The sequence below is a fragment of the Thermobia domestica genome, chromosome 4 (assembly GCF_964235325.1).
Source record: "Thermobia domestica chromosome 4, izTheDome1.hap1.1, whole genome shotgun sequence".
In the NCBI taxonomy this organism is placed as follows: domain Eukaryota; kingdom Metazoa; phylum Arthropoda; class Insecta; order Zygentoma; family Lepismatidae; genus Thermobia; species Thermobia domestica.
The window spans coordinates 225,150,061-225,174,691 of record NC_137457.1 but is presented as its reverse complement, the minus strand read 5'-3'; the positions used below and the strand labels follow the sequence as shown (position 1 = coordinate 225,174,691).

At 35.6% G+C, this 24,631-nt stretch overlaps 1 protein-coding gene across 3 annotated transcripts in view; it reads right to left on the bottom strand.

The window, feature by feature from the left end:
* Positions 1-24,631, bottom strand: part of Pask (PAS domain containing serine/threonine kinase) — a 148,915-nt gene that overhangs the window by 84,635 nt on the left and 39,649 nt on the right. For all 3 annotated transcript variants that reach the window (XM_081755504.1, XM_081755505.1, XM_081755507.1), the window contains 4 exons: positions 21,152-21,360; positions 16,773-16,937; positions 11,858-11,983; positions 5,005-5,154 (listed from right to left, as the gene is read on the bottom strand). In XM_081755504.1, the coding sequence (XP_081611630.1) occupies positions 5,005-5,154; positions 11,858-11,983; positions 16,773-16,937; positions 21,152-21,360 (650 nt within the window). The remainder of the gene's footprint in view (positions 1-5,004; positions 5,155-11,857; positions 11,984-16,772; positions 16,938-21,151; positions 21,361-24,631) is intronic.

The following is a 24,631-nucleotide window of genomic DNA, read 5'->3' as shown; positions in this document are numbered from 1 at the left end:
GAGAAATTTACTAACTTTTATTGCAATGTTTGATAATTTTTTAAGACGATATTTTCATGAATAGTTATTGAGTGTGTATATTATACCAAACAAAGTGATCGAAACGGAACGTATTTACGAAAAGTATTTAAAAAAGGAAAAAAAGGGAAACAACAATTTAAATAACCCTATAAACGCTTTCTGCGAACTTTCAGTGAAAAGAAAAATATTATACAGGTGTTTAACCCATACCTCGTTTCTCCCACCAGTGTATTAAAAAAATCTTCCTTCATCTCCTTAGCAACTCAACGTTGGAAAGCCACATGGGACGTTCTCCACAGAATGATAGAATGTACTTCTATTTACGAAGAGACAAGAGATAAGAAAATTCAACTAGAGAAGACATTTAAAAGAATTTTATTTCTTCATGGAACATTTGGACTGGACACTACTCATGCAGGAACCTCATCATGTTGTAGTGAGTGAACAGGTCATCTTACTCTTTTAAATAGCCCTTTTACAGGTGAAAAACCCATTGAACGCTTATGCACGCTAATCCCACACTATATCACAGTGTTGCCAACTAACTGATTTTAAAATTTTGGTGAAAAAACTGATTTTATTCAAATCTCATTAAACGGCCAGGAGATCTCAACCTGTCTACGCAGACACTTGACAGGTCGTTCCGCACGCCAGACGCCAGACGCCAATCTATAACCGCCACCATGTTATAGAAGTATTTTTTGTGGACGCTCTGTATATGTCGTAAAGACAGTGATTATTTTTTCGATTTATACTTTATTTTGCGACGCAAATAAGTTCTTTCTTCGATGGGAATTGCTTTTTTCCCCACGCAACTGGACAAAGAAGTATTTCATTGTTTTTTCATATATATATTTAAAATTGCTTTGTGGTGAGAACTCAGTGAGCGACGAAACTATTCAGTGTTTCTCCCTGACTTATTAATATGAACAGTATTCTACAGTTATTTGGAACTGAATTAAGTGCTTTCTTTAATCGTTTATGGAAATACTGCGATTTGGGGCACATCAGGTGCAGAAGCGACTGAATGGCACCAGCCACATCGCTTTTCCAGTTAGTTATCTGTACTTTCACACGCCCGAGTTATCGCAATGTCTCGTGCGTCGTGGCCAGTGGACTAAAATTAACATAAATTCTTTTCCATATTCTGTTTGCATGTATCTACAGGTGATTTAACCTGAGTGTTTTTGAGAATGAACTTCCAACATTGACGAATGCACCAACGCAGTTCGTATCTCGAACCTTTTGGTTCGGGGAGTGTGACTCTAAGTTTCGAGGCAGTAACCACGCACGTCGCGTTAAGCATCAAGTATAATATTGTGCTAAGGGACATAAGCTATTAGCCGGTGAAGGACGTTTTCTTACGACTAGCCCCAATCAATAAGTCCCAGATTCATAGACCTAGTGCGATAAAATTATAAACGCGCCCTCCAACATTAGCATTCCACTTTGGAGACTGCGTAATTTAGCTGAAGACTTGTGTCGACTCTTCAGGACTATTTGGACTAGCAACTAGATTACTACGAGGGATTATCCTGGCAACACTTCCCCAAGTGCTAATCCCCCAAGTGCGTCAATGGTGTGAGAAAAGCATTTATAATGAAATCTCAATTATAACCTTCTATATATAAATCAAAGTGATAAAGGGCTACCGTATAGTGAAAAGTAAAGTGCGATTTTGATAATTGAAATAATTATATATATTCGGTGTTAAGAGTTGTGATCGTTTCTCTTCGTTATTTTTCTTTTTAATAGTATTCTAATAAATAAGTATAGTGTCATTTAACCCAGAGTGGTTTCGTTGTGCGTGTGAGTGATGTTGGTGTGCGTTATGGTCTGGATCGTCCGTGAGGTTTTCGAGACGAGACATCCGAACCTCTCGGTGCCTAATGCTCATCTCATCATTGAGACCGACAAGCAATTTGGAAACAATTTTGTAATCCCCTCTTGGAGAGGTCCTTCAACGTCCTACCCAGGTAAGTCCAGGTCTCAGAATACTTATTGGCAGGACCACGGAGGACACTGGAGGACAGACTACGATCAGACGATTACAAATAATTGGTACCCGAACAGTGACCCGATACTCTAGACGGTTACACACACACACACACACACACACACACACACACACACACACACACACACACACACACACACACACACACACACACACACACACACACACACACACACACACACACACACACACACACACACACACACACACACACACACATATATATATTTATATATATATATATATATATATATATATATATATCTTTTAGAAGGGATAAAAAGGGTAGGAGTTACAATTGTTATATTAAGATGGCACGTATCTCGAAATGTGTAAAGATCAGACATGAAGCTTTATTATTTAGTCTTTTAATTTAAATAAATTGAAGACGTGTTTCAGCGTTTTTTTTTTGTTTTTTTTTTCTTTTTAAATGTTCCCTTAGGAAAGACAAAGGCGGGATGAATGTAGGAGTAACTGTTATAACAAGATGACCATATCTCGAATTTTCTTGAGATTAAAAACATATTAGGGGTACGAAACTTAGTATATAAACTCCTTATTCACAACAAAAGTGCATATGCCACAGCATTTATAGCGATTAGACAGATGACAAAGTTCTTCTCATGTTCGTACGTCAATAAAAAATGTGGGTTTGAAGAATATAAGAGAATTTGACAGTAAAACTGTACCACTTATAGAAGTGAAGGCATATTGTATGTTCTCGTTTAGGAGGTGATTCCAGACACCAAAGTATAATACAGAAAGTATACACCATCCTGGGTACACAAATGTTTCCTTTCGAAGTTATAGGCTGCCGAAAATATGAAAAAATAAACTTTAAAGGTACATAGCTCCAAAACTATGGGACCTACCGTAGTCTAGTAAAGACTTTACTTAGGAACAAGTATGTACCGTATCCAAATATCCAAGTTTCAGAATCCTGTGGTACTTCCGTAACAATTTTTATAGAGGTAGTTGGTAAGTACGTCAAATTACATGCCCGTAGCCAAACTCTCTCTATAAAAATTGTTGCGAAAGTACTACGGGATTCTGAAACATGGATATTTGGATACGGTACATACTTGTTCCTAAGTGAAGTCTTTACCTGACTACGGTAGGCTCCATAATTTTGGAGCTATGTACCTTTAAAGTTTATTTTTTCGTGTTTTCGCTAACCTATAACTTCGAAAGGAAACATTTGTGCCCCCAGGATGATCTATACTTTTGGTTTTATTTTGGTGTCAGGAATCACTTTCCAAACGCTGTCGGTGATGCTTTTGAACACCCTATATATATATATATATATATATATATATAGTTATCACGGGGAAAATCATGAGTAGAAATCAAACTCAGCTATAACAAATTATTAATTATAGAACTGCCTTATGGATTATATATACTTACTGCAGGTTTGAGCACATGAATATATCACTCATACGAAAATACTATAGGACATAAAGAAAACAATCTGTGCAAAATTGATGAGCGAGGCTAATACTTGTTCCCGATTAATATCGAGCTGCATAGTGATTTGTAGGTTTGCTCACGCTTTCCATATATAATTTTTAGTGAAACAAACAATTTAGACTTTAAAAAAAAGAGCAATTAGAGAGATGAAGAAGATGATAATCTTTCTTCAGCAGAATGCAGATCACTCCCTCCAATACCGAATGTTTGAGAAAATCCGTGTTCGATTTGAAAATGAAGAACAAGAAGTAAAATTTCAAAGGAAATATCTATTTATGATACTCTTACTAACATATTCCACAATTGCTTCCAAATATTTTGTTAGCTTGCGAATTTCTTCAATAGTGTTTTCTCTCTACGAAGATAGTGAGATATTTTTCGACAGCTTTCGAAGAACAAAACTTTTTGCAACTCTTTAACTTTCTTCGTACTAGAACAGATGAAAATATGAAGATATGAAGAATATCGTGGGTGTGGAAAAATTGCTCATTTTAACTTCAAAGCTTGAATCGTCGCTTGTGCAACATGCGTTCCAGAGTTACAATAGTTAACGCTTTTTCGAAGCCGGGTGTTTTTCGTGAATTTCCACTAGTTTCACATACTGCTCACAGTACTTGCTTATCGTAGTGCTTCGATAGGTAGAGAAAGCCCAAAGGAAATTATTCCCTGAAATCCCACCAAAGAGACAGCCCTATAGTAAATATGTTTCATTATTTCTGACTTTTGTGGCGTACAAGAAAGAAAGAAAGAAAGAAAGAAAGAAAAAAGAGAAAAAACACGAAGATTTGGTCAAACTTATTTTCCATCGAATAATACGACACTTAAGTATCGAGCATATAAATAAATCCAGGTTTTACTTTAATGGCGAAATACAAATGATTTGTGCATTCTTGAACAAAGACATGTGCAGAGTCAATGCCAGAAAGCTATCCAGTGGGGGGTTTATCGCCCAAGAAGTTACCATTTCGAAATCTGCCAAATCATTTCTGCGCTATATTGAGAGCTGGACCACGGTTCAACGTATGTCCTGAATGTTTTATTTCATTACGGTTTCAACATTCACTCCTTTCCGAAACTCTTACAACATAGCACAAACATAAATTTTCGTTCTACATTCTGAAAAAATTCTCTCGGGCACAAATCGACTTCATTCAATAGCATGTGCCGCTAAAATGACTCATTACGTCGCACCTATCCATCGGTATAAAATTATGGCCGTGAACATTAGTCGTGCCCGGCGGTTATGTTTGGACCAACTATGAAAATCTGAAACCAACTTTTGCAAAGTTGTTGGTAAATTACAAATGTAAGTATTTCGTCTTTAAATTTCAATGTACGCAATATCACTGTATTCTTTTGATTTCTGTGAGTCAGGGAGACAAATGATAGGCATCTTTCAGTTTCAAACCAAGAAATTCTAATACATTGCCACAAATTTTACACCTAAGAATTAGAACACACTCAAGACAGGATAAGAATAACTCCCGTTGACGTACCTTTTCTATAATTTCTCCTTCTTCAGGAACAATAATGGCGGGAATAAGATTAAAAATGCTAGCTCCAGTTAGTTCTTCAGGTTCATACTGGAATGTCACAGATGCACTGTGATCAGCTGATATTATAATGCCATCTTTATCAATTAATATCTGTAAAATAAACATAGCTTTTAATACTTTAGGAATCTATTAACGGAAAAAATTACAAAGAATCACCACTAAATACATATTTACCCATATTACTCTTCCTAGCATCTTGTAAAATATTCAATTCCATTACCAAATATATAATTTCATTCATACTTAAGCCTCCGAATGTCTATGAAATTTTAAAATAAAGAAAAAATATATAATTAAAGAGTATATCCTCACAGTCTTATATACTTTCTTGCAAAATAATACTACACATGGCACACGATGAAACAAAGGACACACTATATGAAACGAGTTGCATTCAGAAAAGATAGATATATAGATAGATAGATAGATAGAGAGAGAGAGAGAGAGAGAGAAAACTAATGTCTTAAATTCAGAACGAAAATGCAATATTTTGCCACACAAACATGCATATAAATGTTAAGTGTTAAAAGACTGGTTTTGAAACAGAACGATATTGGAAGCTAAAGTAGTGGCAAGAGTACTTGGGGTCTCACAAATGACACGAAAATGCGTTTTAGTTCATGAACAAGAACAAAGAACAGCGCTGGTGAAACTTAATCAGATAAAAAAATGTGTACACACTAGAACGAACTAATTAAGGATGTCCAGCCCCTTCATTAATTCGTAATTAATTTATTTTTCAGAGTTGTTCTGTTTGGTAAATATGATCTTAATTTGTCAATTTATACAATAACTTCGGAAAGACGAGTTATCAGCCAATCCTGAACGTATTTTTTAATTAATGTATTTTTTAGGGGTCTACCATCATATATGGGTACACAAATTTTTCTGAAAGTCAATGGACATTACAACGGTAGATTATTGGAGCTATATTTGCAGCTGAACGTACTGAAAACAAACAAACAAAAAATCAAATTTTCCAGAAAAAAAAAGACGTGGAGAAAAACTTTAAAAGAAAGCAAAAAAGCCTTTTCGCGAGTCCTTTCACCTTTACTTTCCATATTTTCTTCACAACTACCTCAACCTCGGTTTTCTTTGCATCTTCCTATTTCCACGTTCTTCATCCTTTCATATTATAGCTGTTATAGCTACATGTTCCTCTACAGTGATTTCCTGTGGAACCTGTTCCCCCATCTAAGATATTTGTGCTGCCTTTGATCAAGTAGCATCTTCCGTTGTAACATTTTAGCACCACATTCAATATACACTGACACACAATCGCATTTCTATGTCCAGGATTATTTTTCTTTTCTTCACTCTGATGATGAGTTCAGCAGTCCTGAGACCTAAGTGCTTTATTGATTTTCTTAAGAATGTTTCTGTCCATCACTAATCATGAAAGAGTGTATATTATATCTATATATATAAAACAGCCAGGATATCAAATTGGTCATATATATATATATGGCAAATTAAGAGAAACAGCAAATTAAACATACCTTTGCTTTCGATCTAGTTCCTGTGGTATGCAATGTATGTATTCCAGCACTTTGGAAGTGCATGGACACATCGTCAGAGAAAAGTGTTTGGTTGTGACTAAGCACTAGTGCACTGTGGTTTTTATCATTTTATCACAACGGAAACTCTTGCATTTCATAACCTCTTTGAGCGATCCGAGAGTCATTGGAGGTCGACATCTGGAGAATAAAGCAAGTGTGTGGGACACAAATTTGATATCCTGGATTGTGGGCATCGTTAAAAAAGAAATATGTCGGGCGTTGTCATGAACCAACAAAATCTTTAACACCTCGTCCTCGTCATTTACTTTTGAGCGCAGTGAATGTGATTCTGGAGCAGATTTGCCTAAGAAGCACTGGTGGCATGTAGTAGCTCATTGGTAAAGCACTCATTCCATAGCCGCGGATTCCCTGGTTCGATCCCCGCTCCTGACAAGTGCGCTTTGTGACGGACAAATGTGTGTGTGGGTTTTCATGGGGTTCTCCCACTTTCTTCATTTCAATGGTTCGATCATCATCATCATCGTCTCTCTGAGCCTCGGAACAGGATTGTGGAATGATAAAAAAAAAACAGTACTGGAGCCATTCCATGTGAAATCAACCAAATTAAAATAAATAAATAAATAAATAAAAACTCGTCGTCTCAGAATTTGATGAAACTTGGTGTATGTGCAGGCCCTTATGAGAGATAATCATACACCAAATTTTAGCCATATACTCCTTGTAGTTCCAGAATACAGGGTGGTAAAAAATGGACTAATTTGATGCTTTTTGTAGAACCTCGTTAGCTTTAATTGGCCATACAGGGCTCATAATGGTCTGGTTTCTTGTAAATAATTGAAAAGTGACAACAGCACACGAAAGAGACCAAAATCTCATCATGTCCCCTTTTTTTCCTTTGTCAATTTCTCCATCACCTCTCTCTCTGTTTGTTGTTTTGTTTAATCTTTTCTTCTTTACTTCTTCTTTGCTTCCTTCTTTCTTAGGTTTTCTAAGTATGCTTTGTAGTTACGGTACGCAGACTTAGCAGATGTAAGAAGCTTCTGAGTAAGTGGAACCAGTTCTGGCCTATTTCCGAATTTCTTCATCCCAGACATTATATTTAACTTAGCACTGAGCAGGGTTGGCAAAAACCATGTTTTTTATTAAAAAAACCAAAAAAAAACCGTTTTTTGGTTTAAACCAGGTTTTTTTGGTTTAAACCAGGTTTTTATGGTTTAAATGATTTGCTCTATATATTCGTATCATATATGTACAGAAATAAGTTTGTTTCGCCTTGATGTTATTATGCGACAACCGGGTTATGCTGGAAGGGGTCACATAAGCTTAAAGCGGAATATAAACCGCTTCTCGAGTTACATCCGAGAGAAATTGTCCTCCATTTGAACTCAGAACCAGGACTAATTGGCCACAAATGCGATACGTCTGCCGATTCACTCACGAAGGAATCCTGATTTAAAAACAAACAAACAAACAAACGTTGTACTGATCTTTACATGCTTCTTAATATAACTGTCAAGAGTCATTTCAGAAGGACAAAAAGATAAACAGTTGCATAAGTGAAATCATTACACAGAATTTCATATGAACAATTTCAAAGTATTACGGAGTACAGAAGAACTAATTTAGTTCAAGTTAGTTAACAACGACTTTTATTGGTCCAAATTAAAGAAATACACCGACTTAATCTGCATATCAATAAGAAAAGTGAATAAAGATACGAATTATTTGAGTCCACTTTGGCTCAAACTCATTTATACATAGATAGATACCAAAGATACTTATTTCACTAAATGCCTCTTGTGGGGTCTGTATGACCCCCCCCACACACACAAAAAGTACGGTTTTTTCGATGTATTTTATCAATAGTAAACATTGAAACGAAACAATATTTAAAGTTTTCTTCGATTGCAATTACATAACAATAATAACAACTACAAAAAATCTCAAAATAAACATTTATAAACGTAAAAAAAAGTTGCTTTTGTAGTATAATCTTTTTGAGTAATGAATGGCGAATTTAGGTCTGAATATAATACAAATAATATACGGGAGTGAAATGTGATAACCCACAAATGTGTGTTCATCAAGATTTTACAAACACTTACACTTTTACGAATTTTTTTTGTTTTTTGGTTTAAACCAGATGGTTTTTTTGAAAAAACCAGCTGGTTTAAACCTTGGTTTAAACCATGGTTTAAACCACCTTGGTTTAAACCAGCCAACCCTGGCACTGAGAGTTCTGAAAGCCATGAAATATTCAAATTCATCACCTACTCTTAAGAAGAACATATTATACAAGCATAACAGAAGACGAACATGATAAACCACACAAACACACAACGTTCAGCGGAGCGTTAACTATTACGAGAGAAAACTAAAACACTATTATGATAGAAGAACAGACACAGAAGGGTTCTCAACCCCACCTTGAAGGCTTAAGCATCCACCAACCAGCCACTGTGCTTGAGAAAGAATAAAAAGCTGAAGTCAGAATAAAGCTGACTGTTTCACATGTGGCAGCAAGTATTGAAGCTTTAAGAAGAGTAATGAGTAACAAGTTTTTGCCTTTTTCCATTTATTTTTATCTTTTTCTTAGAAAACTGCCAATGCAAAACATATATCGCACGAAAAAGTCACTTTACCTCCCAAAAAAGTAACTTTTAGTGCCAAATTTGAAAAAAAGTAACCTCTAGTGACCAACTTGAAAAAAAGTAACTTTTAGTTATATATATATATATATAAAGTGACTCGCTATGAGCCCTGGTCATATCTCCCGTAAATATGGAGCTTGATAGAAAAATAATATATCATTTTGAAGAGGAAAGAATAAGCTACTAGATATGTCAGGAATACTTATCTAAAAATCAAATATTTTCTAGGAAATCCCATTAAAATTTTGGATCAGTGATATCTCAGAAAGTACCCACTTGATATCCTTGAAATTGGGTACCAAGGTAGCCTCATATGTACAGCATGAGTGTGCCAAATGTCAACTTGGGCCAAGAATGGGCTTGGAGTTTACAATGATTTTCGTGTGACCATGTCGGGAGAGACATCTGGGGTGTCAATGTGGTAATCTGCCAATTTGTCAGTATTGGCGTGGCGTGCCAAGGTGTAACTGACCTAGAAGTAATGTTTTACTGGTGCAATCTGTAATTCAGTAGTCCTGTGGGGATTTCTGGAACATTCCATTGTCAATCGTAGCACATTGCATTGACCTAAATATGTGAACAGTCTGGAAGGTTCTTGAATCATCTGGAACATTCTGAAAAATTCCCGAATCGTCAGGAACACACTAAAAAGTTCTAGAACCTTCTGGAAGTAGAGGACATTGACACTGCATGCCAGTAAGCTCTTAGCTCTTGAGTGGACAACTAATCTCGCTGAAGTGTCTTTATAGAGTTCAAACATAGCTAGTGAGATCAAAGTGACTATACAGCAGATTTCCGTATGTCAGTAGAGGATAGTCCCGTGACCCAGGTGCAGCATTACCTATAACTATGTGCATTCAAAAGCAGCATTGCTGCTTAGGTGATTCCACTATGTCAGCATTGCCACATTTCTACTGTGCCAATCCAGCTGGCAGTCATAGCAGTAACGTGAGGGTTAGACTTCGCCCGGAGGCTGGCAGAACTGGCTCAACAACTCAAAGCTCAGTGTCTGAGCAAGGGCATTTGATGCAGCTCGACAGATTTCTAGAACCCGTAAATTTCACCCTGTGGTTCCTGTGTCTCAAAGAAAGGTCGCAATGAGGCAATATTCTTTTAAACCAGACTTTACGGAAGAGTTAGTAATTGCAGTAGATGACTCACAAGTTGACACTATCATTGATAAAATCATGGGCTTTGTTACCGGTACCTATGGTGGCCTCTGGTGGCTTGCTTGTGTTCTGCAGTGAGACACATGAAACAGCAAAGTTGTGTCTTCTGAGACATCATGGACTAGCACCTTCCTTCGTATATCCAGATATACCAGATGTGCTCTCACTGCCTGCCTGCTTGTGATATCACCTCTTGTTGATCCCGTAACTGCAACTGGCCATACATACACGGTCAGCAACAAAGAGATGGAAGAAGCCAGTCGACTGTTTTAAAACAAGCAACACTGACAATTGATCACTTCCAGTAGGTCAGTAATAGCGAAATATTTCTTACTCCTTACTTCACCAGTATTGACAAATTGGCAAGTGTCACATTGACATCCCAGATGTCTCTCCCGACACGGTCACACGAAAATCATTGTGGACTCCAGGTCCATTCTTGACCCAAGTTGACATTTGGCACACTTATGCCGAACATATGGGGCTACCTTGGTACCCAATTTCAAGGAAATCAAATGGGCACTTTCTGAGATATCACTGATCCGAACTTTTAATGGGATTTCCCAGAAAATATTTGATTTTCAAATAAACGTTTCTGACATATATTGTACCCTATTTTTTCCTCTTCAAAATAATATATTATTTTTCTCTCTAGCTCGATATTTACGGGAGATATGACCAATTAAAGCTAACAAAATTCTACAAAACACATCAAATTTGTCCCTTTTTCACTACCTGTACTCTGAAGCTACAGGGGGTACAATATATGCTACAATTTGGTGCATGATCATCTACATGTACACCAAGTCCCATCAAAATCTGATACCATGAACTTTTGGGCTTGGTTGATTTCACATGGAATGGCCCACTCGTGACTATTACTCTCTTTTCCACGTAATGTTCCAAAATTACTTTATTTTAATGCGGTGGATGTAGCCAATAGGCGTCCATCTTTGCTCTTCTTTGTTTAGTGTTCCTGACGATGCTACCATCTGTTGATCATTCTTCCAACAACAACGGTAACTTCTGTCAACTTGTAATGAATTCAACTAATTTTTGGAGTTTTACCGCACTTTTAAGTTTGCACTGAATTTCCCTCGTGAACATCCTTCACTTTAATTTTTATTATATATATATAAAACCAAGGACAGGAGTATGAAGTACCTGTGGACTTCAGGTAGTAGAGTGGAGTGAAAGATATCCTGACATTTATTTGACGTGACTAATAGAAAATCCAAAAAGAAAGCTCGTTAAAATAGTCCAAGGTTATAAAATGTTTATGTAAAATATTATGTATGGATTATATCATTAACAGATTATTTATTAGTTTCATTTATACAGTAAGAAGCTGCAAATATTTAGCTTTAAATTAACGTATATTATATATATGTTTCATAAAAATCTCATTCCAGAGACTAAGTTTATTGTTAATATCCAAAACAAAACTACTTACCTGAGACACTCTTCTCTGCACTGGCTCCATAACTGCAAGACAACGTTGACTTTCTTGTTCCCTTTCCAGTTTCTTCATCCACAGAGAAACAGGTATCACCACTTCATCCTTTGTAACAATTTCTACCTAAAATAATAATTTGGCTATGAACACAGATAACACTATACTGTGAAATAGGTATCACCATTTCATTCTCCGTAACAATTTCTACCTGAAATAGTAGTTTGGCTGCGAATACAGCACACAAACACACTACTCAAGAATACTGAGAAAACAAAAGTTCAAATTGTTGCTCAGCAATAATAGAATGAGTACGTGAAATATTTTTGCACAAGTGAATACCTACGGTGTGAAGATTTGATTTGATTTTTCGAGTTTAGCGGCCCTTTCAGCAGCAAGGCTGTATGAGACCTGGACATATAGCTTAACCTCTGATTTGAACCACATGACTTCCCACCGGAAAACGAACCCCGGTCTCCCACGCAAAAGGTGCGTACGCTAACCACTTAGCCATGAGGGAGCTCTAAAATGTGAGGAGAATCGACAACTAGGATATATCTTCTCTCTCTTTAAGTGTCTTTTACGCCCCAATATCTAATCTCTCCCCCCTCCCCCACATGCTTGAAAGTGCAGAACGATTCTCTTCTTTTTGTCTCTCTCTCTCTCTCTCTCTCTGTGTGTGTGTGTGTGTGTATGGGGGGGTTGGGGGCAGGTATACAAGATAGATATATCAAATATATACACCACAAAAAACATATCGAACGAGAAAATGTTCAAATAATATTTTACAATTGTGAGATTGTATTGGAAAAGAAAGTAAATGAGTCAAATCAACAATTCTCAAACAAACTTTACTTTTCTTTGATAGATATTGATGAAACTTTGTACACTTCTCGGTACCACTGAAAAATGACAAACGCTGGTATTTCAGGTTGATACGTAAATTGTTTACAAAATTACGCCTCAAAGTTCCCAAAATTTAACAAAAATTGTATGAGTGACATTTGTGGCTGATCTAAAAGACCTAGGACTTCGGTTAAGGTATCATTTTAAAGCTTTAATATATATATATACTGGCTGAACTTGCGCTCTCTACACAGCGCATCATTCGCATATGAGCATAAATCTCCTCATTCCTCACAACATATGTACATGTCCCTTTACAGACACAAGTGAAAGACGTCTTGATAAAAAAAATCGGCAAGGGGTATCATAAAGGGGAGATTTTTTCGATTATTTTTTCTCAATATCTCGCACCGTTTGCAAGATTTGAGCCTACTTCCGGTTGGAGTTTCTAATTCATGTATGACCAATGTTTTCTTTCTTCCTGCATGCAGTATGTAATAAGCAAATACATTACATATACAACTAATTATAATGTCAGTTATATATGGTGTTCATTGGGCAAAACATTCAAAAAATAAAGATTTATCTTAGACTCGAGAAATTGTTATCCTTCCTTTTTCATTATTATTTGGCCATGAAACGAACGCCTGAGACATATACAACCCCAATATACAACACCGTGGTGTTGAAATGTATAACGCATAGGATATGATGCTTTAGTTTTTTTTTTTTAATTTCAACGCTTCGAGTGTACCCTAAAAAATGTAATAAAGAAATAATGGTCATGTTTTTTTTTAAAAAAATATATTCAATTAGAACTGGACAATCTACGCAAAATTTCCAATCGATCAGTGAAAATGTCATCTTTCTAGAGCCTGTAGTTTCCGAGATCTCATTGTCGAAAGGATTGACCACAAACATATAAACGTCCTCAACATATTTTCGAAGTTTAAAAGAACTCGGAAGATGGAAGCACAATTCACATGCACTGATTTTAGAGAAGGCTTCTTAAAATACAAAGGCTTTGAACAGTAATTTTATATCATTAACTTTATGAAAAAGATATAGTTAACTAATTTAGACTTTTTAAAGTACAAATACTTAAAAGGTTTTGTCTCTGTTAAACGTGAAATCACACATAACCGTAAATGAAAGATTTGAAAGCTCAAGTTACAGGTTGGAGCTCAGGCGCTTTTAATTGCTATTGTAGTATTTTAATAGATAGATATTCGGGCTGTTATGAATATACTCCCCAGTTTTATTTTGGGATCAGCATGGTATCATTTGTTAGATTCTTGTTATAAAATTGATGTAAGTAATATTTTTTCTGCTCTTCCAAAAATTGCAACAAGTATGCAAATGTTTAACGAACATGGCGGATTACCACACTATAAGGCATTACATATGTTTTCTATGTGAGAGCGAACACACCTTGCCAGACATATTCTTCAGACATATTCGAACATATCTAGATTTTGACACTAACATACTTGAGTTTATATAAAGCTGATCCTGGCATAGGGGCTGAATGGTATTTTGTTGCAATAGCTCGTGGAAAGGGGCTTTATGATCGGGTTGATGGCGCAGTCAAGAGGTTGGTAGCCAGAGCAAGTCTACAGTATTTATATTATAATAATACAACGGCAATCCAGAGGCAAATTTTACTGGACTGCATTTTACATCTGTCGGTCAAGGAGAGTTCACCGAGATAGCAACACTCCTACAAGATCTCTTCAATAAAGTACTAACAATTTCCGGGACAAAAATTTCACGCGTTCATTCTTGCAGGTTCAGACATTTCCAAACTTTTTGTGAAGGTATTTTCGTATTGCCTGTGAGTTCATTGCAACAGACTCTCAGCTGACAGTGCCCGACATACGTGTATACATAACTAGAATCCATAACAGGTGGAGGCTGGCGTATGTTTTAGGGAAAAAAGTGAAAGTGACGTCTCTCTATCTCTAACTTTGGCATATCCAGGGAAGCCAGATGCTCTTTGGCTTCACGCAGTGGCTTTACTATGCAAGGTGGATCCTGTGACCCCAACACATCGACTACACACCTCGTATAACAAGGATGTAATAGTTAACCGAAAAAGCCTTTCAAGATCACCAAACTAAGTTGTAAGCAGTATCCAGTACGTTTACAAGAGTACGTTTACAAATTACCGTATTTACTCGCGTAATTTTCGCACTTTTTTTAGACGAAAAAAGTTGTTTTGAAACAAGGGTGCGTAAATTATGCGGGGAAAAAATTAGCCGCATCAGTGAACATCATATAATTTTTTCCCCAGTCAAAATAACATGAAAATACCGGTACACATTTTCTTTGTAGCAAGAATTGAGAAAAAACTACTGATTCTAAATTTGTAGAAAAAAAATAAAAAATTGATTAAGAAGTCGTGTGGTTTCTTACTTTACAACAATGGCTTTGCTGCGTTGCCAATTGTTCATTAGCTACCGTAATTGACTCCAGGAAAAATGTTGTTTCACAAAAAGTTTCCGCGTGCGCAAATTAAGCGAGGAAAATAAAATATACAGAAAATGCCCTTCAAAACTGGGATGCGTAAATTATGCGAGGGCGAAAATTACGCGCCTATTTACGGTATATACTAGCATTTATATTTTCATAATTGTATTAATTAAAATTCTCTTAAATTTTATATTGGTGTTAACGGAAGAAAATACATATTAGTTTTACTTTAAATAATTGAAGGTCATCAAGAATATTTTTGTAGTTATACATCTAAGCTATTATAGATATACCACATTGACTTGACACCTAGTCTTCAGCTCCAAGCGCTACTATTCCACTCTCCTGGAATAGGTTGAAGGAATTCCACTTCCTTTCTCTCGCTTAGCAACAGCTCAACCCTTGTTGGCTCAACACGTAAGTGTGTGAGCTTTAGTTCGCATTTTTGCCATGGATCAAGACATTTTTGCAGCACAATAGAATTTGTATATCTTTACTTGATTAAATTGTATGATCTATTGCTTATATAATCTCAACTTGTTTGAGATGGTCAACTATAATGTGCGATAGACACCTACAACTCACTTGAATTATTATCTTTTATCTACCTTGATTTGGATCTAAGAGAACCGTAAGCGCATATTCATGGACTACAGTCTACTGCCTTAGGTTAATTCGTGAAAAGTTTAGTAAGAATCTAGCAGAATATCCGTTCTTCGTACGGGGAGAATACATTTCATTTTGGACGTAAAGGGATGAATTTGGATTTAAACAGCACTAGAAGTGTCACTGTTCGTCTCAGCGACCCCGAAAACTATGGATTCGACAGTAACATCGGTCATTTTCGATCATTTTTAAATCTCTCGTTCTTCCATAAGTTACACCGTCAAAGTGAAATGATAAAAACCATCCCATGCCCGAACCTCATCTATGATGAAACTTTGATCAAAATCGGTCGGGTGGTTCAAGAGTTATTAAGTCACAATCACTTTTATTTTTATATTAACAAATAAAAACTTTTTTATATTAAGAAATAAAAACGATTATGGACATTATTTTGCTCAGTCATGGTTGAAGAATGAAATTAAGTTGTGTTAGATGTGCAGGGTTAGAAAACTATAGTGTAATGAAGTATGAAAAAAGCATTTCGAAAACTACATTATAAGGATATACATTTCGGTAACCATTCGTTAGTCCCAGGACCTCCAAGAGGTAGAATACTTAATAATAACCATTTACGACACAGTATATTGTCACTCTCGTAAGGAAAGTTCAAACTTGCACAAAATGATTTATTCAGTCAATTTAGATTAACTTATTTTATTGAACAGTAAAAGGTTTAAAAATGGCAATATTCTGAAATCATTAAAATAAACAAAGAGAAGGACGGAAATTGGCCAGAGCCCTAAATTTGAAGGTATCACCCATCTATCACCTGGTGGAATTAAGAAAAGCCAAGAGCTTTAGTTAGGATGACTGGTCACCGGATTCGAACCCTGGACCTCACAAATTACAAGCCAAAATATTCACTAAATTCCAAACATAACACTACGATTAACGATTACGAAAAAAAATCATATATGTATAGGGGATTTACCACTTTTCCACTGAAGACAATCATTTCACCAGACGCGTCCAAATATTCTTCCGAAAATTCTATCTGTGTTCTTTGAGGATCAAATAAATCTTTCAACTTCAATTGGCATAGCTCTTCTGCAGAGTAGCCTAGGAGCTTACATGCCATGTCATTTACAACCAAGATCTAAAAGACAATAATAATAAGGTATTAAAAGTCATATATTAAATAATACACACTTTGATTTGATAAACTACGAAATTAATCCACAAATAATGTTCTACAAGCTGTGCATTATGACGAAATTTCGTCGTAAATTTATGAATTTTAAATTCTACTTAGTAGTTAATGGATAGCTGAAACAGTTTTCTACCTTCTTATTTGGATATTTTAACTAAGATGAATGTAAAGGCTTGAATATTGCCAAGAGGTGGCAACACGCTTCCCTTACCTTTTCAATATATTTTGTAAGAAGCGACAAAAAATCACAATAATTCAATTAACGAGATAAATATTCAAACTTCGTCTGAAGACAAAGTGAACATATATTCGAATAATTACAGCAATTTTTAATTATTCTTTTCATTATAGAGAGCATTTAATTGTACTTTTCAGAAACAAGATTCCAATAATGAAACCTTTTCAACAATGAAAGAAACAAGACAACAAATTGCACAAATTATTCTCTGATTAATGATTTAATTTGTTTCGGAGCAAAAATGCCTCTCTTGATTTTGACTGTCTTGTTGCGAATATTGTCCCTCTGTACCAAAATACACTGGAAAGATAGAGGAAATGCGTTACCATTTATTGATAATTGGTATTTCTTTACTTAGAAGTAGGACTTTCTCTTATATTTCTTACACGCGACTGATTTAGTTTTATATTTCCTAAAGTCTGTTTCTTCTTACTCAAACCACAAAGATATACCTTTTTAAATATGCACAAATTATCCAAATAAACTCTTTTCAAAGCAAACTACGGTAAGTTTCTTGGTGTGTATACTTTACAGTTGTTTCTTGTTTGCATAGAGTTTTTATTTTTTATTATTATTTTTTTATTTTTTAGCAGCAACTCAATGTGACACGTATTTTCTAAAAATGTTTCGAAGTCCAATTCTAAGATGGAAAGTGGTTCGTTACAAAGCAACTTACCGCTGAATTTCAGTTTTCTTTACTACATTAAGTAATAATAATAATAATAATAATAAAATAAAAATTAAAAAAACTGATTGTTGCAGAAACAAAGTAAGTGTAAAAAGTCTTCTGTGAACTACAGAATATTTTCCTTACTCATTTTACTTCCCCTGACTTTCTAGGCCAGTGTGAACCCTGTATTGCTATTTTCATCAACACCATCAGCCTATCTCCATCATGTTTATTGAACCAATAAACAGCGAGGCTCCATAATGTTTATTGGTTCCAATTTATACCTTCATAGCTTTCATTCGAAGAGTGGGGCCTGGAATTGTAATCCAATGTCCACTCTGAAGTCAACGAAAATAATTCTAATCCAAATTTACCATGTTCAAATTTATTCGAGCTCTAAATGCGATATTTATTTAGTACAGCTTCCATTATATATTGCACACTATACATAATGAACTATAATCAGCGTTCATCATCATCGTTATATGGAATATTTTCTGTGCCGACAACAGACTGTCGCGTATTAATACCTTTATTCAATCATTGATAACTGACATAATGCAGATGATTCATATCTGATGCCACTGAATATTTCAAAAGGATTCAGATATTCCAAAACATATTTACAGTCATTGTTATCTCCACTCCAATAGCTTTCTTCTATTATCTAGCATGTGCACTATTTGTAGCACTTATCAAACTAATTTCAATTATATTTCTCATTTCCATTAATGTCCTCCCCTTCGGAAGGAAGTTTTGTTATAACACTATCACTGCGTCCTCCTTCCTCTGGTCCCATCAGATGTTTAGTACCATCTTTGGCTACTGTTATGTCTTGGAAAGTTCGAAGTGCTCGTCACTATTATAACTGTCAATAAGAATTTGAAACTTCATTATAACAAAAATACTGCTCACCATGCATCGGGTGATATTACCAGTGCTTTTTCAGGGTTCCCACAAAAAAGTGAAGATCGATTTCCCTGACACGAATTCTTGTTTTCCTTGACACAAATTCTTGAATATAAATTGGAAGAATGGGGTAAGTTCTATCATACACTTTTTTAACGGCCTTCTCCATCCCCATAGCCATCCAACACACACCTTTAATTACCATTCACATATTTCAATACTGTTATGTTCAATGTAAGTAATTGTTATTTACACAAAATTTAACATACAGTAACACATACCTTGACATTGCAAATTACTTTTTTTTTTCTTTACTTGAAAAACAATAAAAAGCTGTCAAGAATATATTGCCAACTCTCTCTGAGCCTAATGCTATCAGTCCTAGTACTACCAACTCTGCGACATGTTAACCCTCGAATTTACAATTTTAAACGGAGTTTTGTTTTGCTTTCAGTTCTTGAATTTGTTCTTGTTCTTGTTTGTAACGTAATTCCATTTGTTTCTTCCTTCTTCCATTTCTTAACTTCAGCACTTAGTTTTCTACTTTCACCTTTGATTTTACTTTCCTCTGCATTCGTTTCTGTTTAAAGTATTCATCATATCATCTCCGAGCTGAACGAACTGAGAGAAGCATTCTTCGATCAATATAAACAGATTACACTCCTCCATAGTACATAATTGCATCATGCACCCGCCTCTGTGGTACCAGAGAATCTTCGATTTGGTTTTCTACAATAAGTATCTTATTGAGTGAGAACCCACCCTTCACTGAAACATTGCCGTGGGCCATATGTTTAAAATTAAACATATTTTCACAACATGCCACAAATCAAAATATTCTTGTTTCTTTGAGTTTGCCTTTGCAAAGAAGTCATCTAACCTGATGCTGTCCATTTTCTCTTCGCATTCTGAAGTCAACTCTAAGAGACCCCTGGATTTCAGTCCAGAAAGACATAAATTTACACTGCTTTTTTCAGGTACAGAATTGGATATTCTCTTATCCTCATGCAGTATGCAGGATGCGTTTCATCCTAGTTTGAGGAAGTTCTATATTGTTCTTTTGTAGCCTGGGGTCCAAAGCTGACAGAGCAGGTACTAGTTTGTACTTCAGATAGATCTTCTTAATTATGCCTAGCAAAGTTCCGACAGTCAAGCCTGAAAGCTAGTTTATCTTTATCTGATGCTTTCAGTTCCTTCAGTAGTTTTTCTGTCTTCAAACCAATGTTCACCTTTCTTATTTCTAGTAAATTTTCATTTGCAAATTCAAAGCAAGAAGCTTCACTACAACGACTCATTAGATTCCTTGAGAGAGATAGAAGTTCTGAGTAAAGGAAACAAATAAATGGCTCAAGACTCTGGAATTTCCTTTAATATGGTTCACACTGTGCTGCGACAGTTTTGAAGAAACATAATTTACACTTCACGAATTGTCTTGTACATTTACGTTCCCTGAGTTTCCATGAAATTTTACGCAAAATGCATGATTTCCCTGACATGTTTTCATTTCCCTGACATTCCCTGATTTACCAGAATGTGGGAACCCTGATTCTTGCCAGACGGATTTCTATAATTTCTCATTTCTTCGCATTAATGAAGGTCAGGATCGAACTAAATTTATTAGTACTGTCATTAGAAAAAGTAGGTATACACATTTTACATGTTTTATCTGTAACTTCCAAACAAATTGATGAATTGGGTTGTAATTTTTCAGTAGTATAGAAAATTAAATTGTCTATACATCAAAGAAACTGGAATTAAAATGGCAGTCTCGTTCTGAAATTATTGACAAAAGAACATGTAGAGTATATATTCCATCTTACTCATAATTGTACATAGTGTAGTATCGGAGAATGGTTTTAAGAAATGTGATGTATCCTTATAGTTCATGTAACTTCTATTCAATTTCATTCTTATATTTATGATTTGAAAATGCTGATAAAACAAGCAAATTCTCGACACAATTCAACATAGGATATAAGCGAAAACAAGGTAGGCGACAAATACATTAATTCATATAGTAGAATAATGCGACAATTAATTTTAAGAAATTCTGATATCGACTTTTACTTCGAATTCAAAATAAGCATAAATTAATATTATTATTTGTTTTCATGAAATAACAGATGGGTTGGGGAATAAATAAATAAAAACAAACTTTCGAGAATGTCTGTTAATACAGTATGCTTACTTTCTAATAGTTTCAAGGGAACATTTTATTTAACACATATTTATTTAAATAGATATTTCAACATTGCTCTACAATTCACGAATAGTCGAAATTAAAATTAGAGGTAAATCAATCAAAGGTGTCTTTTAAACATACGAAACTTGTGAAAATCATACCTGAGAAGTTTTTATATCAATCGTGAGTACAGCTTTATTAGGATTGAGTACCGCATTTGGAAAACAATTGTTAGCTGCAGCTCCACCACAGGAATTCACGAACGACCAAGAATCACTGAAACTAATTGGTTTGTGTCCAGGTTCAGGTGTGCAATTGAAAGAGCCTCGAGTATGGCCTGGTGCAAAACTGTAGCTATGCAAACCATTTCCTAAATTAAAAGAAATACGACTGAGAAAGAACCTAAAATGAATATTCAAAGTCCGCTGCGTACATTTTGCTTTACGGACTTCTCTAAACCTTAGTCATCTCAAAGCTTAACTCTTATCAACGCTTTAGTCCAGGACTTTCTGTAAGTAAAGATGGTAATTTTTTCTAACATTTTCACTGACTGACTGGAATATATGTCCCTTTTCAGTACTAAGACTACAAAAGACCAAACCTAATGTTTGAAGTGAAATAGCCTAAATACTACTCCTATTTTTATCTACACTTCCTTTTACTTATTCAATCCTTGTATTATACAGATATTCAAACCTCTAGTTGATTTCTGTTTTCCTTTTGCTACCTTCTACTCAAAATTCTTAATTGGAGATATTTATATATACGTACAGATTAAATGTATAAATGGTATATGGCCTTGATCCTCAAAGAACATACAAAATCAATGTGAATATATTCTCACGAATTATGTGTAAATGAACTCAAAATGTGAATGTATTGGGTGTGCATATCCAGTTCATGTTAACTTCGCTTTAGTAATTCAAAATAGAAATAACCCAAAGCCTCTTGGGTAAATCACGATGTTTTAAATATTTTAATAAAAACACTGTGCTTTGCTCACAGGTTTTGTATTATAAGGCGCATGTCAAAAATTAGTGCGATTAAAATACAAGTACATACTTTGGCTATTTTTCGACGTAGCCACCATGAACTACCAGACATTTCTGGTAGCGTGCCACAAGCTTCCCATGCCCACTGTAAAAATCTGTAAAAATCTGCCGCCTGAGAGTGCAGCCAGTCCAGAACTGATGTCTTGAGTATTTCACTTTCAGTTGAAGCGCTTCGATGCAAGCCACTTTTTCAGGCGAAGAAAAAGAAATAGCTTGGGGCAAGGTCGGGGCTGTAAGGGAGATGACTGAATAGTTTCCATCGAAATCTTTTCATTGCCTCAACAGTACGTGCAGTTATGTATAGGTGGATGTTGTCATAGATCAGAAGATTCTAGAGCGTAGTATTCCTCTAAGCCGATTTTGGATGGCACGTCGCAGATTATTCAGTGTTTGGCAATACACATTTTTGGTAGACAAGAATCACTTTTTTTTTTTTTTTCAGTCATGATTTTGTGAACTGATTAAGTTTGAATTTCTTCGCTTTAGGAGAGCAAGAATGCCGCCACTGCAGACTGTTGCTTCGACTCCCCCAACGGCGTACGAAATCCAGACTTCAAACTTCATCCTCCGTCACTATGTCACAAAAGAGGTTATGTTAAGATCATCCTCCCCTCATCGAGCCAAAAATCACACACAGCTGTCATTCTTTGCTCTTCGTGGGCGTCTGTCAGTATTTTTGGCACCCACCTCGCACATCATTTGTGATAACCCAGCTTGTCAGTCACAATTCGATAAACTATTTTCACAGACACTTCTAGAAATTCTTTGGTGAGTTCACTTATCGTGAACCAGAGACTGAATCGCACTTTCTTGTTAACGTGTACCACCAGATCGTCCGTCTAAACACTAGGCCCTTGCTACGCTCATCGTCCTGAACATTTGAACGCCCTTTCCGAACTTTCTGCACCACTACCTGACCTTCCCTTCACTCATTACTATCGGTCCGCAAATGACACAATTCTCGATGACTGTAAGCGCATTCTGTCACTTGGCGTTCAGAAATGACGCCAGATTTCACATTTAGCGAGAGTTTTATTACAGCAGTTATTTCACCTTCCTGCTACTCGCACTTACGCAACTCCACTCAGACGATTCTATAGCAGCTATTTCACCTTCCTGCTACTCGCACTTACGCAACTCCACTCAGACGATTCTATCTCTATTGCAATCATAGAATACTAGGGAATGCTCCTGTGCAACTTCTTCAGTGTTGCCAGCTCCAGAATTATCAGTCCTTTCTAACATGTGCCATGTATTTCTATTTTGGGTGTAAATGTAACCCTTTATCAATCAAAGCACGTGTAGGAACATTATTTTTTCTTATTACTAGTGTTGTAAAAAAACGGTTTTTTTTCTGTGAAGTTTTTTTTCAATAAAAAACATTGTTCTTTTTCATGTTTTTTTTCAAATGTCTGTTTTTTTTCTGGCAACTATTATTTATTGATTTATGTTGCAGATTATTGAAATAATCAACAGAACTTGAGTCGAAGCCCTCGTAACTTACAAATCGTTTGTTTCTTTGTACCTATACGAGCAAAATTGTGTGATTATTTCTTTCGGACCCAGGTCATTTTTGGCGTTTTCCTACATTTTCAGTTAGTGATTTATTGCTCAAAAACCATTCATTCGATTGACACGGTTAAGGAATTGTTTTTTAGAAAATGGATATGGCTATGTTTTGGTGTAAGTTGCATTGCAGTGTTCCCAACGGGTGGGAAATTATTGAGGTAAATGTAGGGGTGAAAATTTACAAAAAATTCCCTAACCGAAATTCATTTTTTTTTTTTTTATCTAGCACCACTGCTGTTATATGAGTTCAAGTCACCTAAACAAATTCTTTGGTGTGTTGACAAGGTACAGTGAAATCCTGAAGTCGCTGGCTTCCATTCAAAGAGGGAAAGAAAAAGTTCTCTGTCATTATACACATGAAATTTTGACACTTTTTACGCCTCAGAAGCAAAAATCAACAAATATGCCGGGGCTACAGTTTCTCTAATTATCCTATTGAAACTTTTTTTGGTGCGTTCTGTAGGGCAAAGAGGAAGCTTTCAGGTAGTGGTACGTTTGTTTCAATGTAGCCAGCAAGAGGGTAATAATAGAGGGGAAAAGGAAAATTTTTCGAATTTCACACCTAAAATCGGAAATTAATTGTTTTGGCTAGAAACACTGCCATCAGACAGACAAAAATTATCTGAAAATAAACCATACTACTTCAAGAATATATTCTACAAGTATCATGACGATATCTAACAAAGTAAGCACGAAATTTAAAAAAATACCTTATTCTAACCCAGAAATTCACCATTTTCTTACCATTTCCAGAACATGGTTTATTAAACCTCAACTGTACTTCTCCTAATTATTCTAGTGAAACTTTTTATGGTGAGCTGTGTAGGCTAAGGACAAAGGTTTTAGACACTGGTATGTTTGTTCGAGTGTAGCTAACAAGAGGGAAATAATAGAAACAAAAAGGGAATTTTTTCCAAAATTTGCCCCTAAAATCTGAAATTAAAATTTTCTGTAGCTTGCAACACTGCTATCAGACACACGTAAACTATCTTAAAATAAGCTTTGGTATCCCCCTGATAT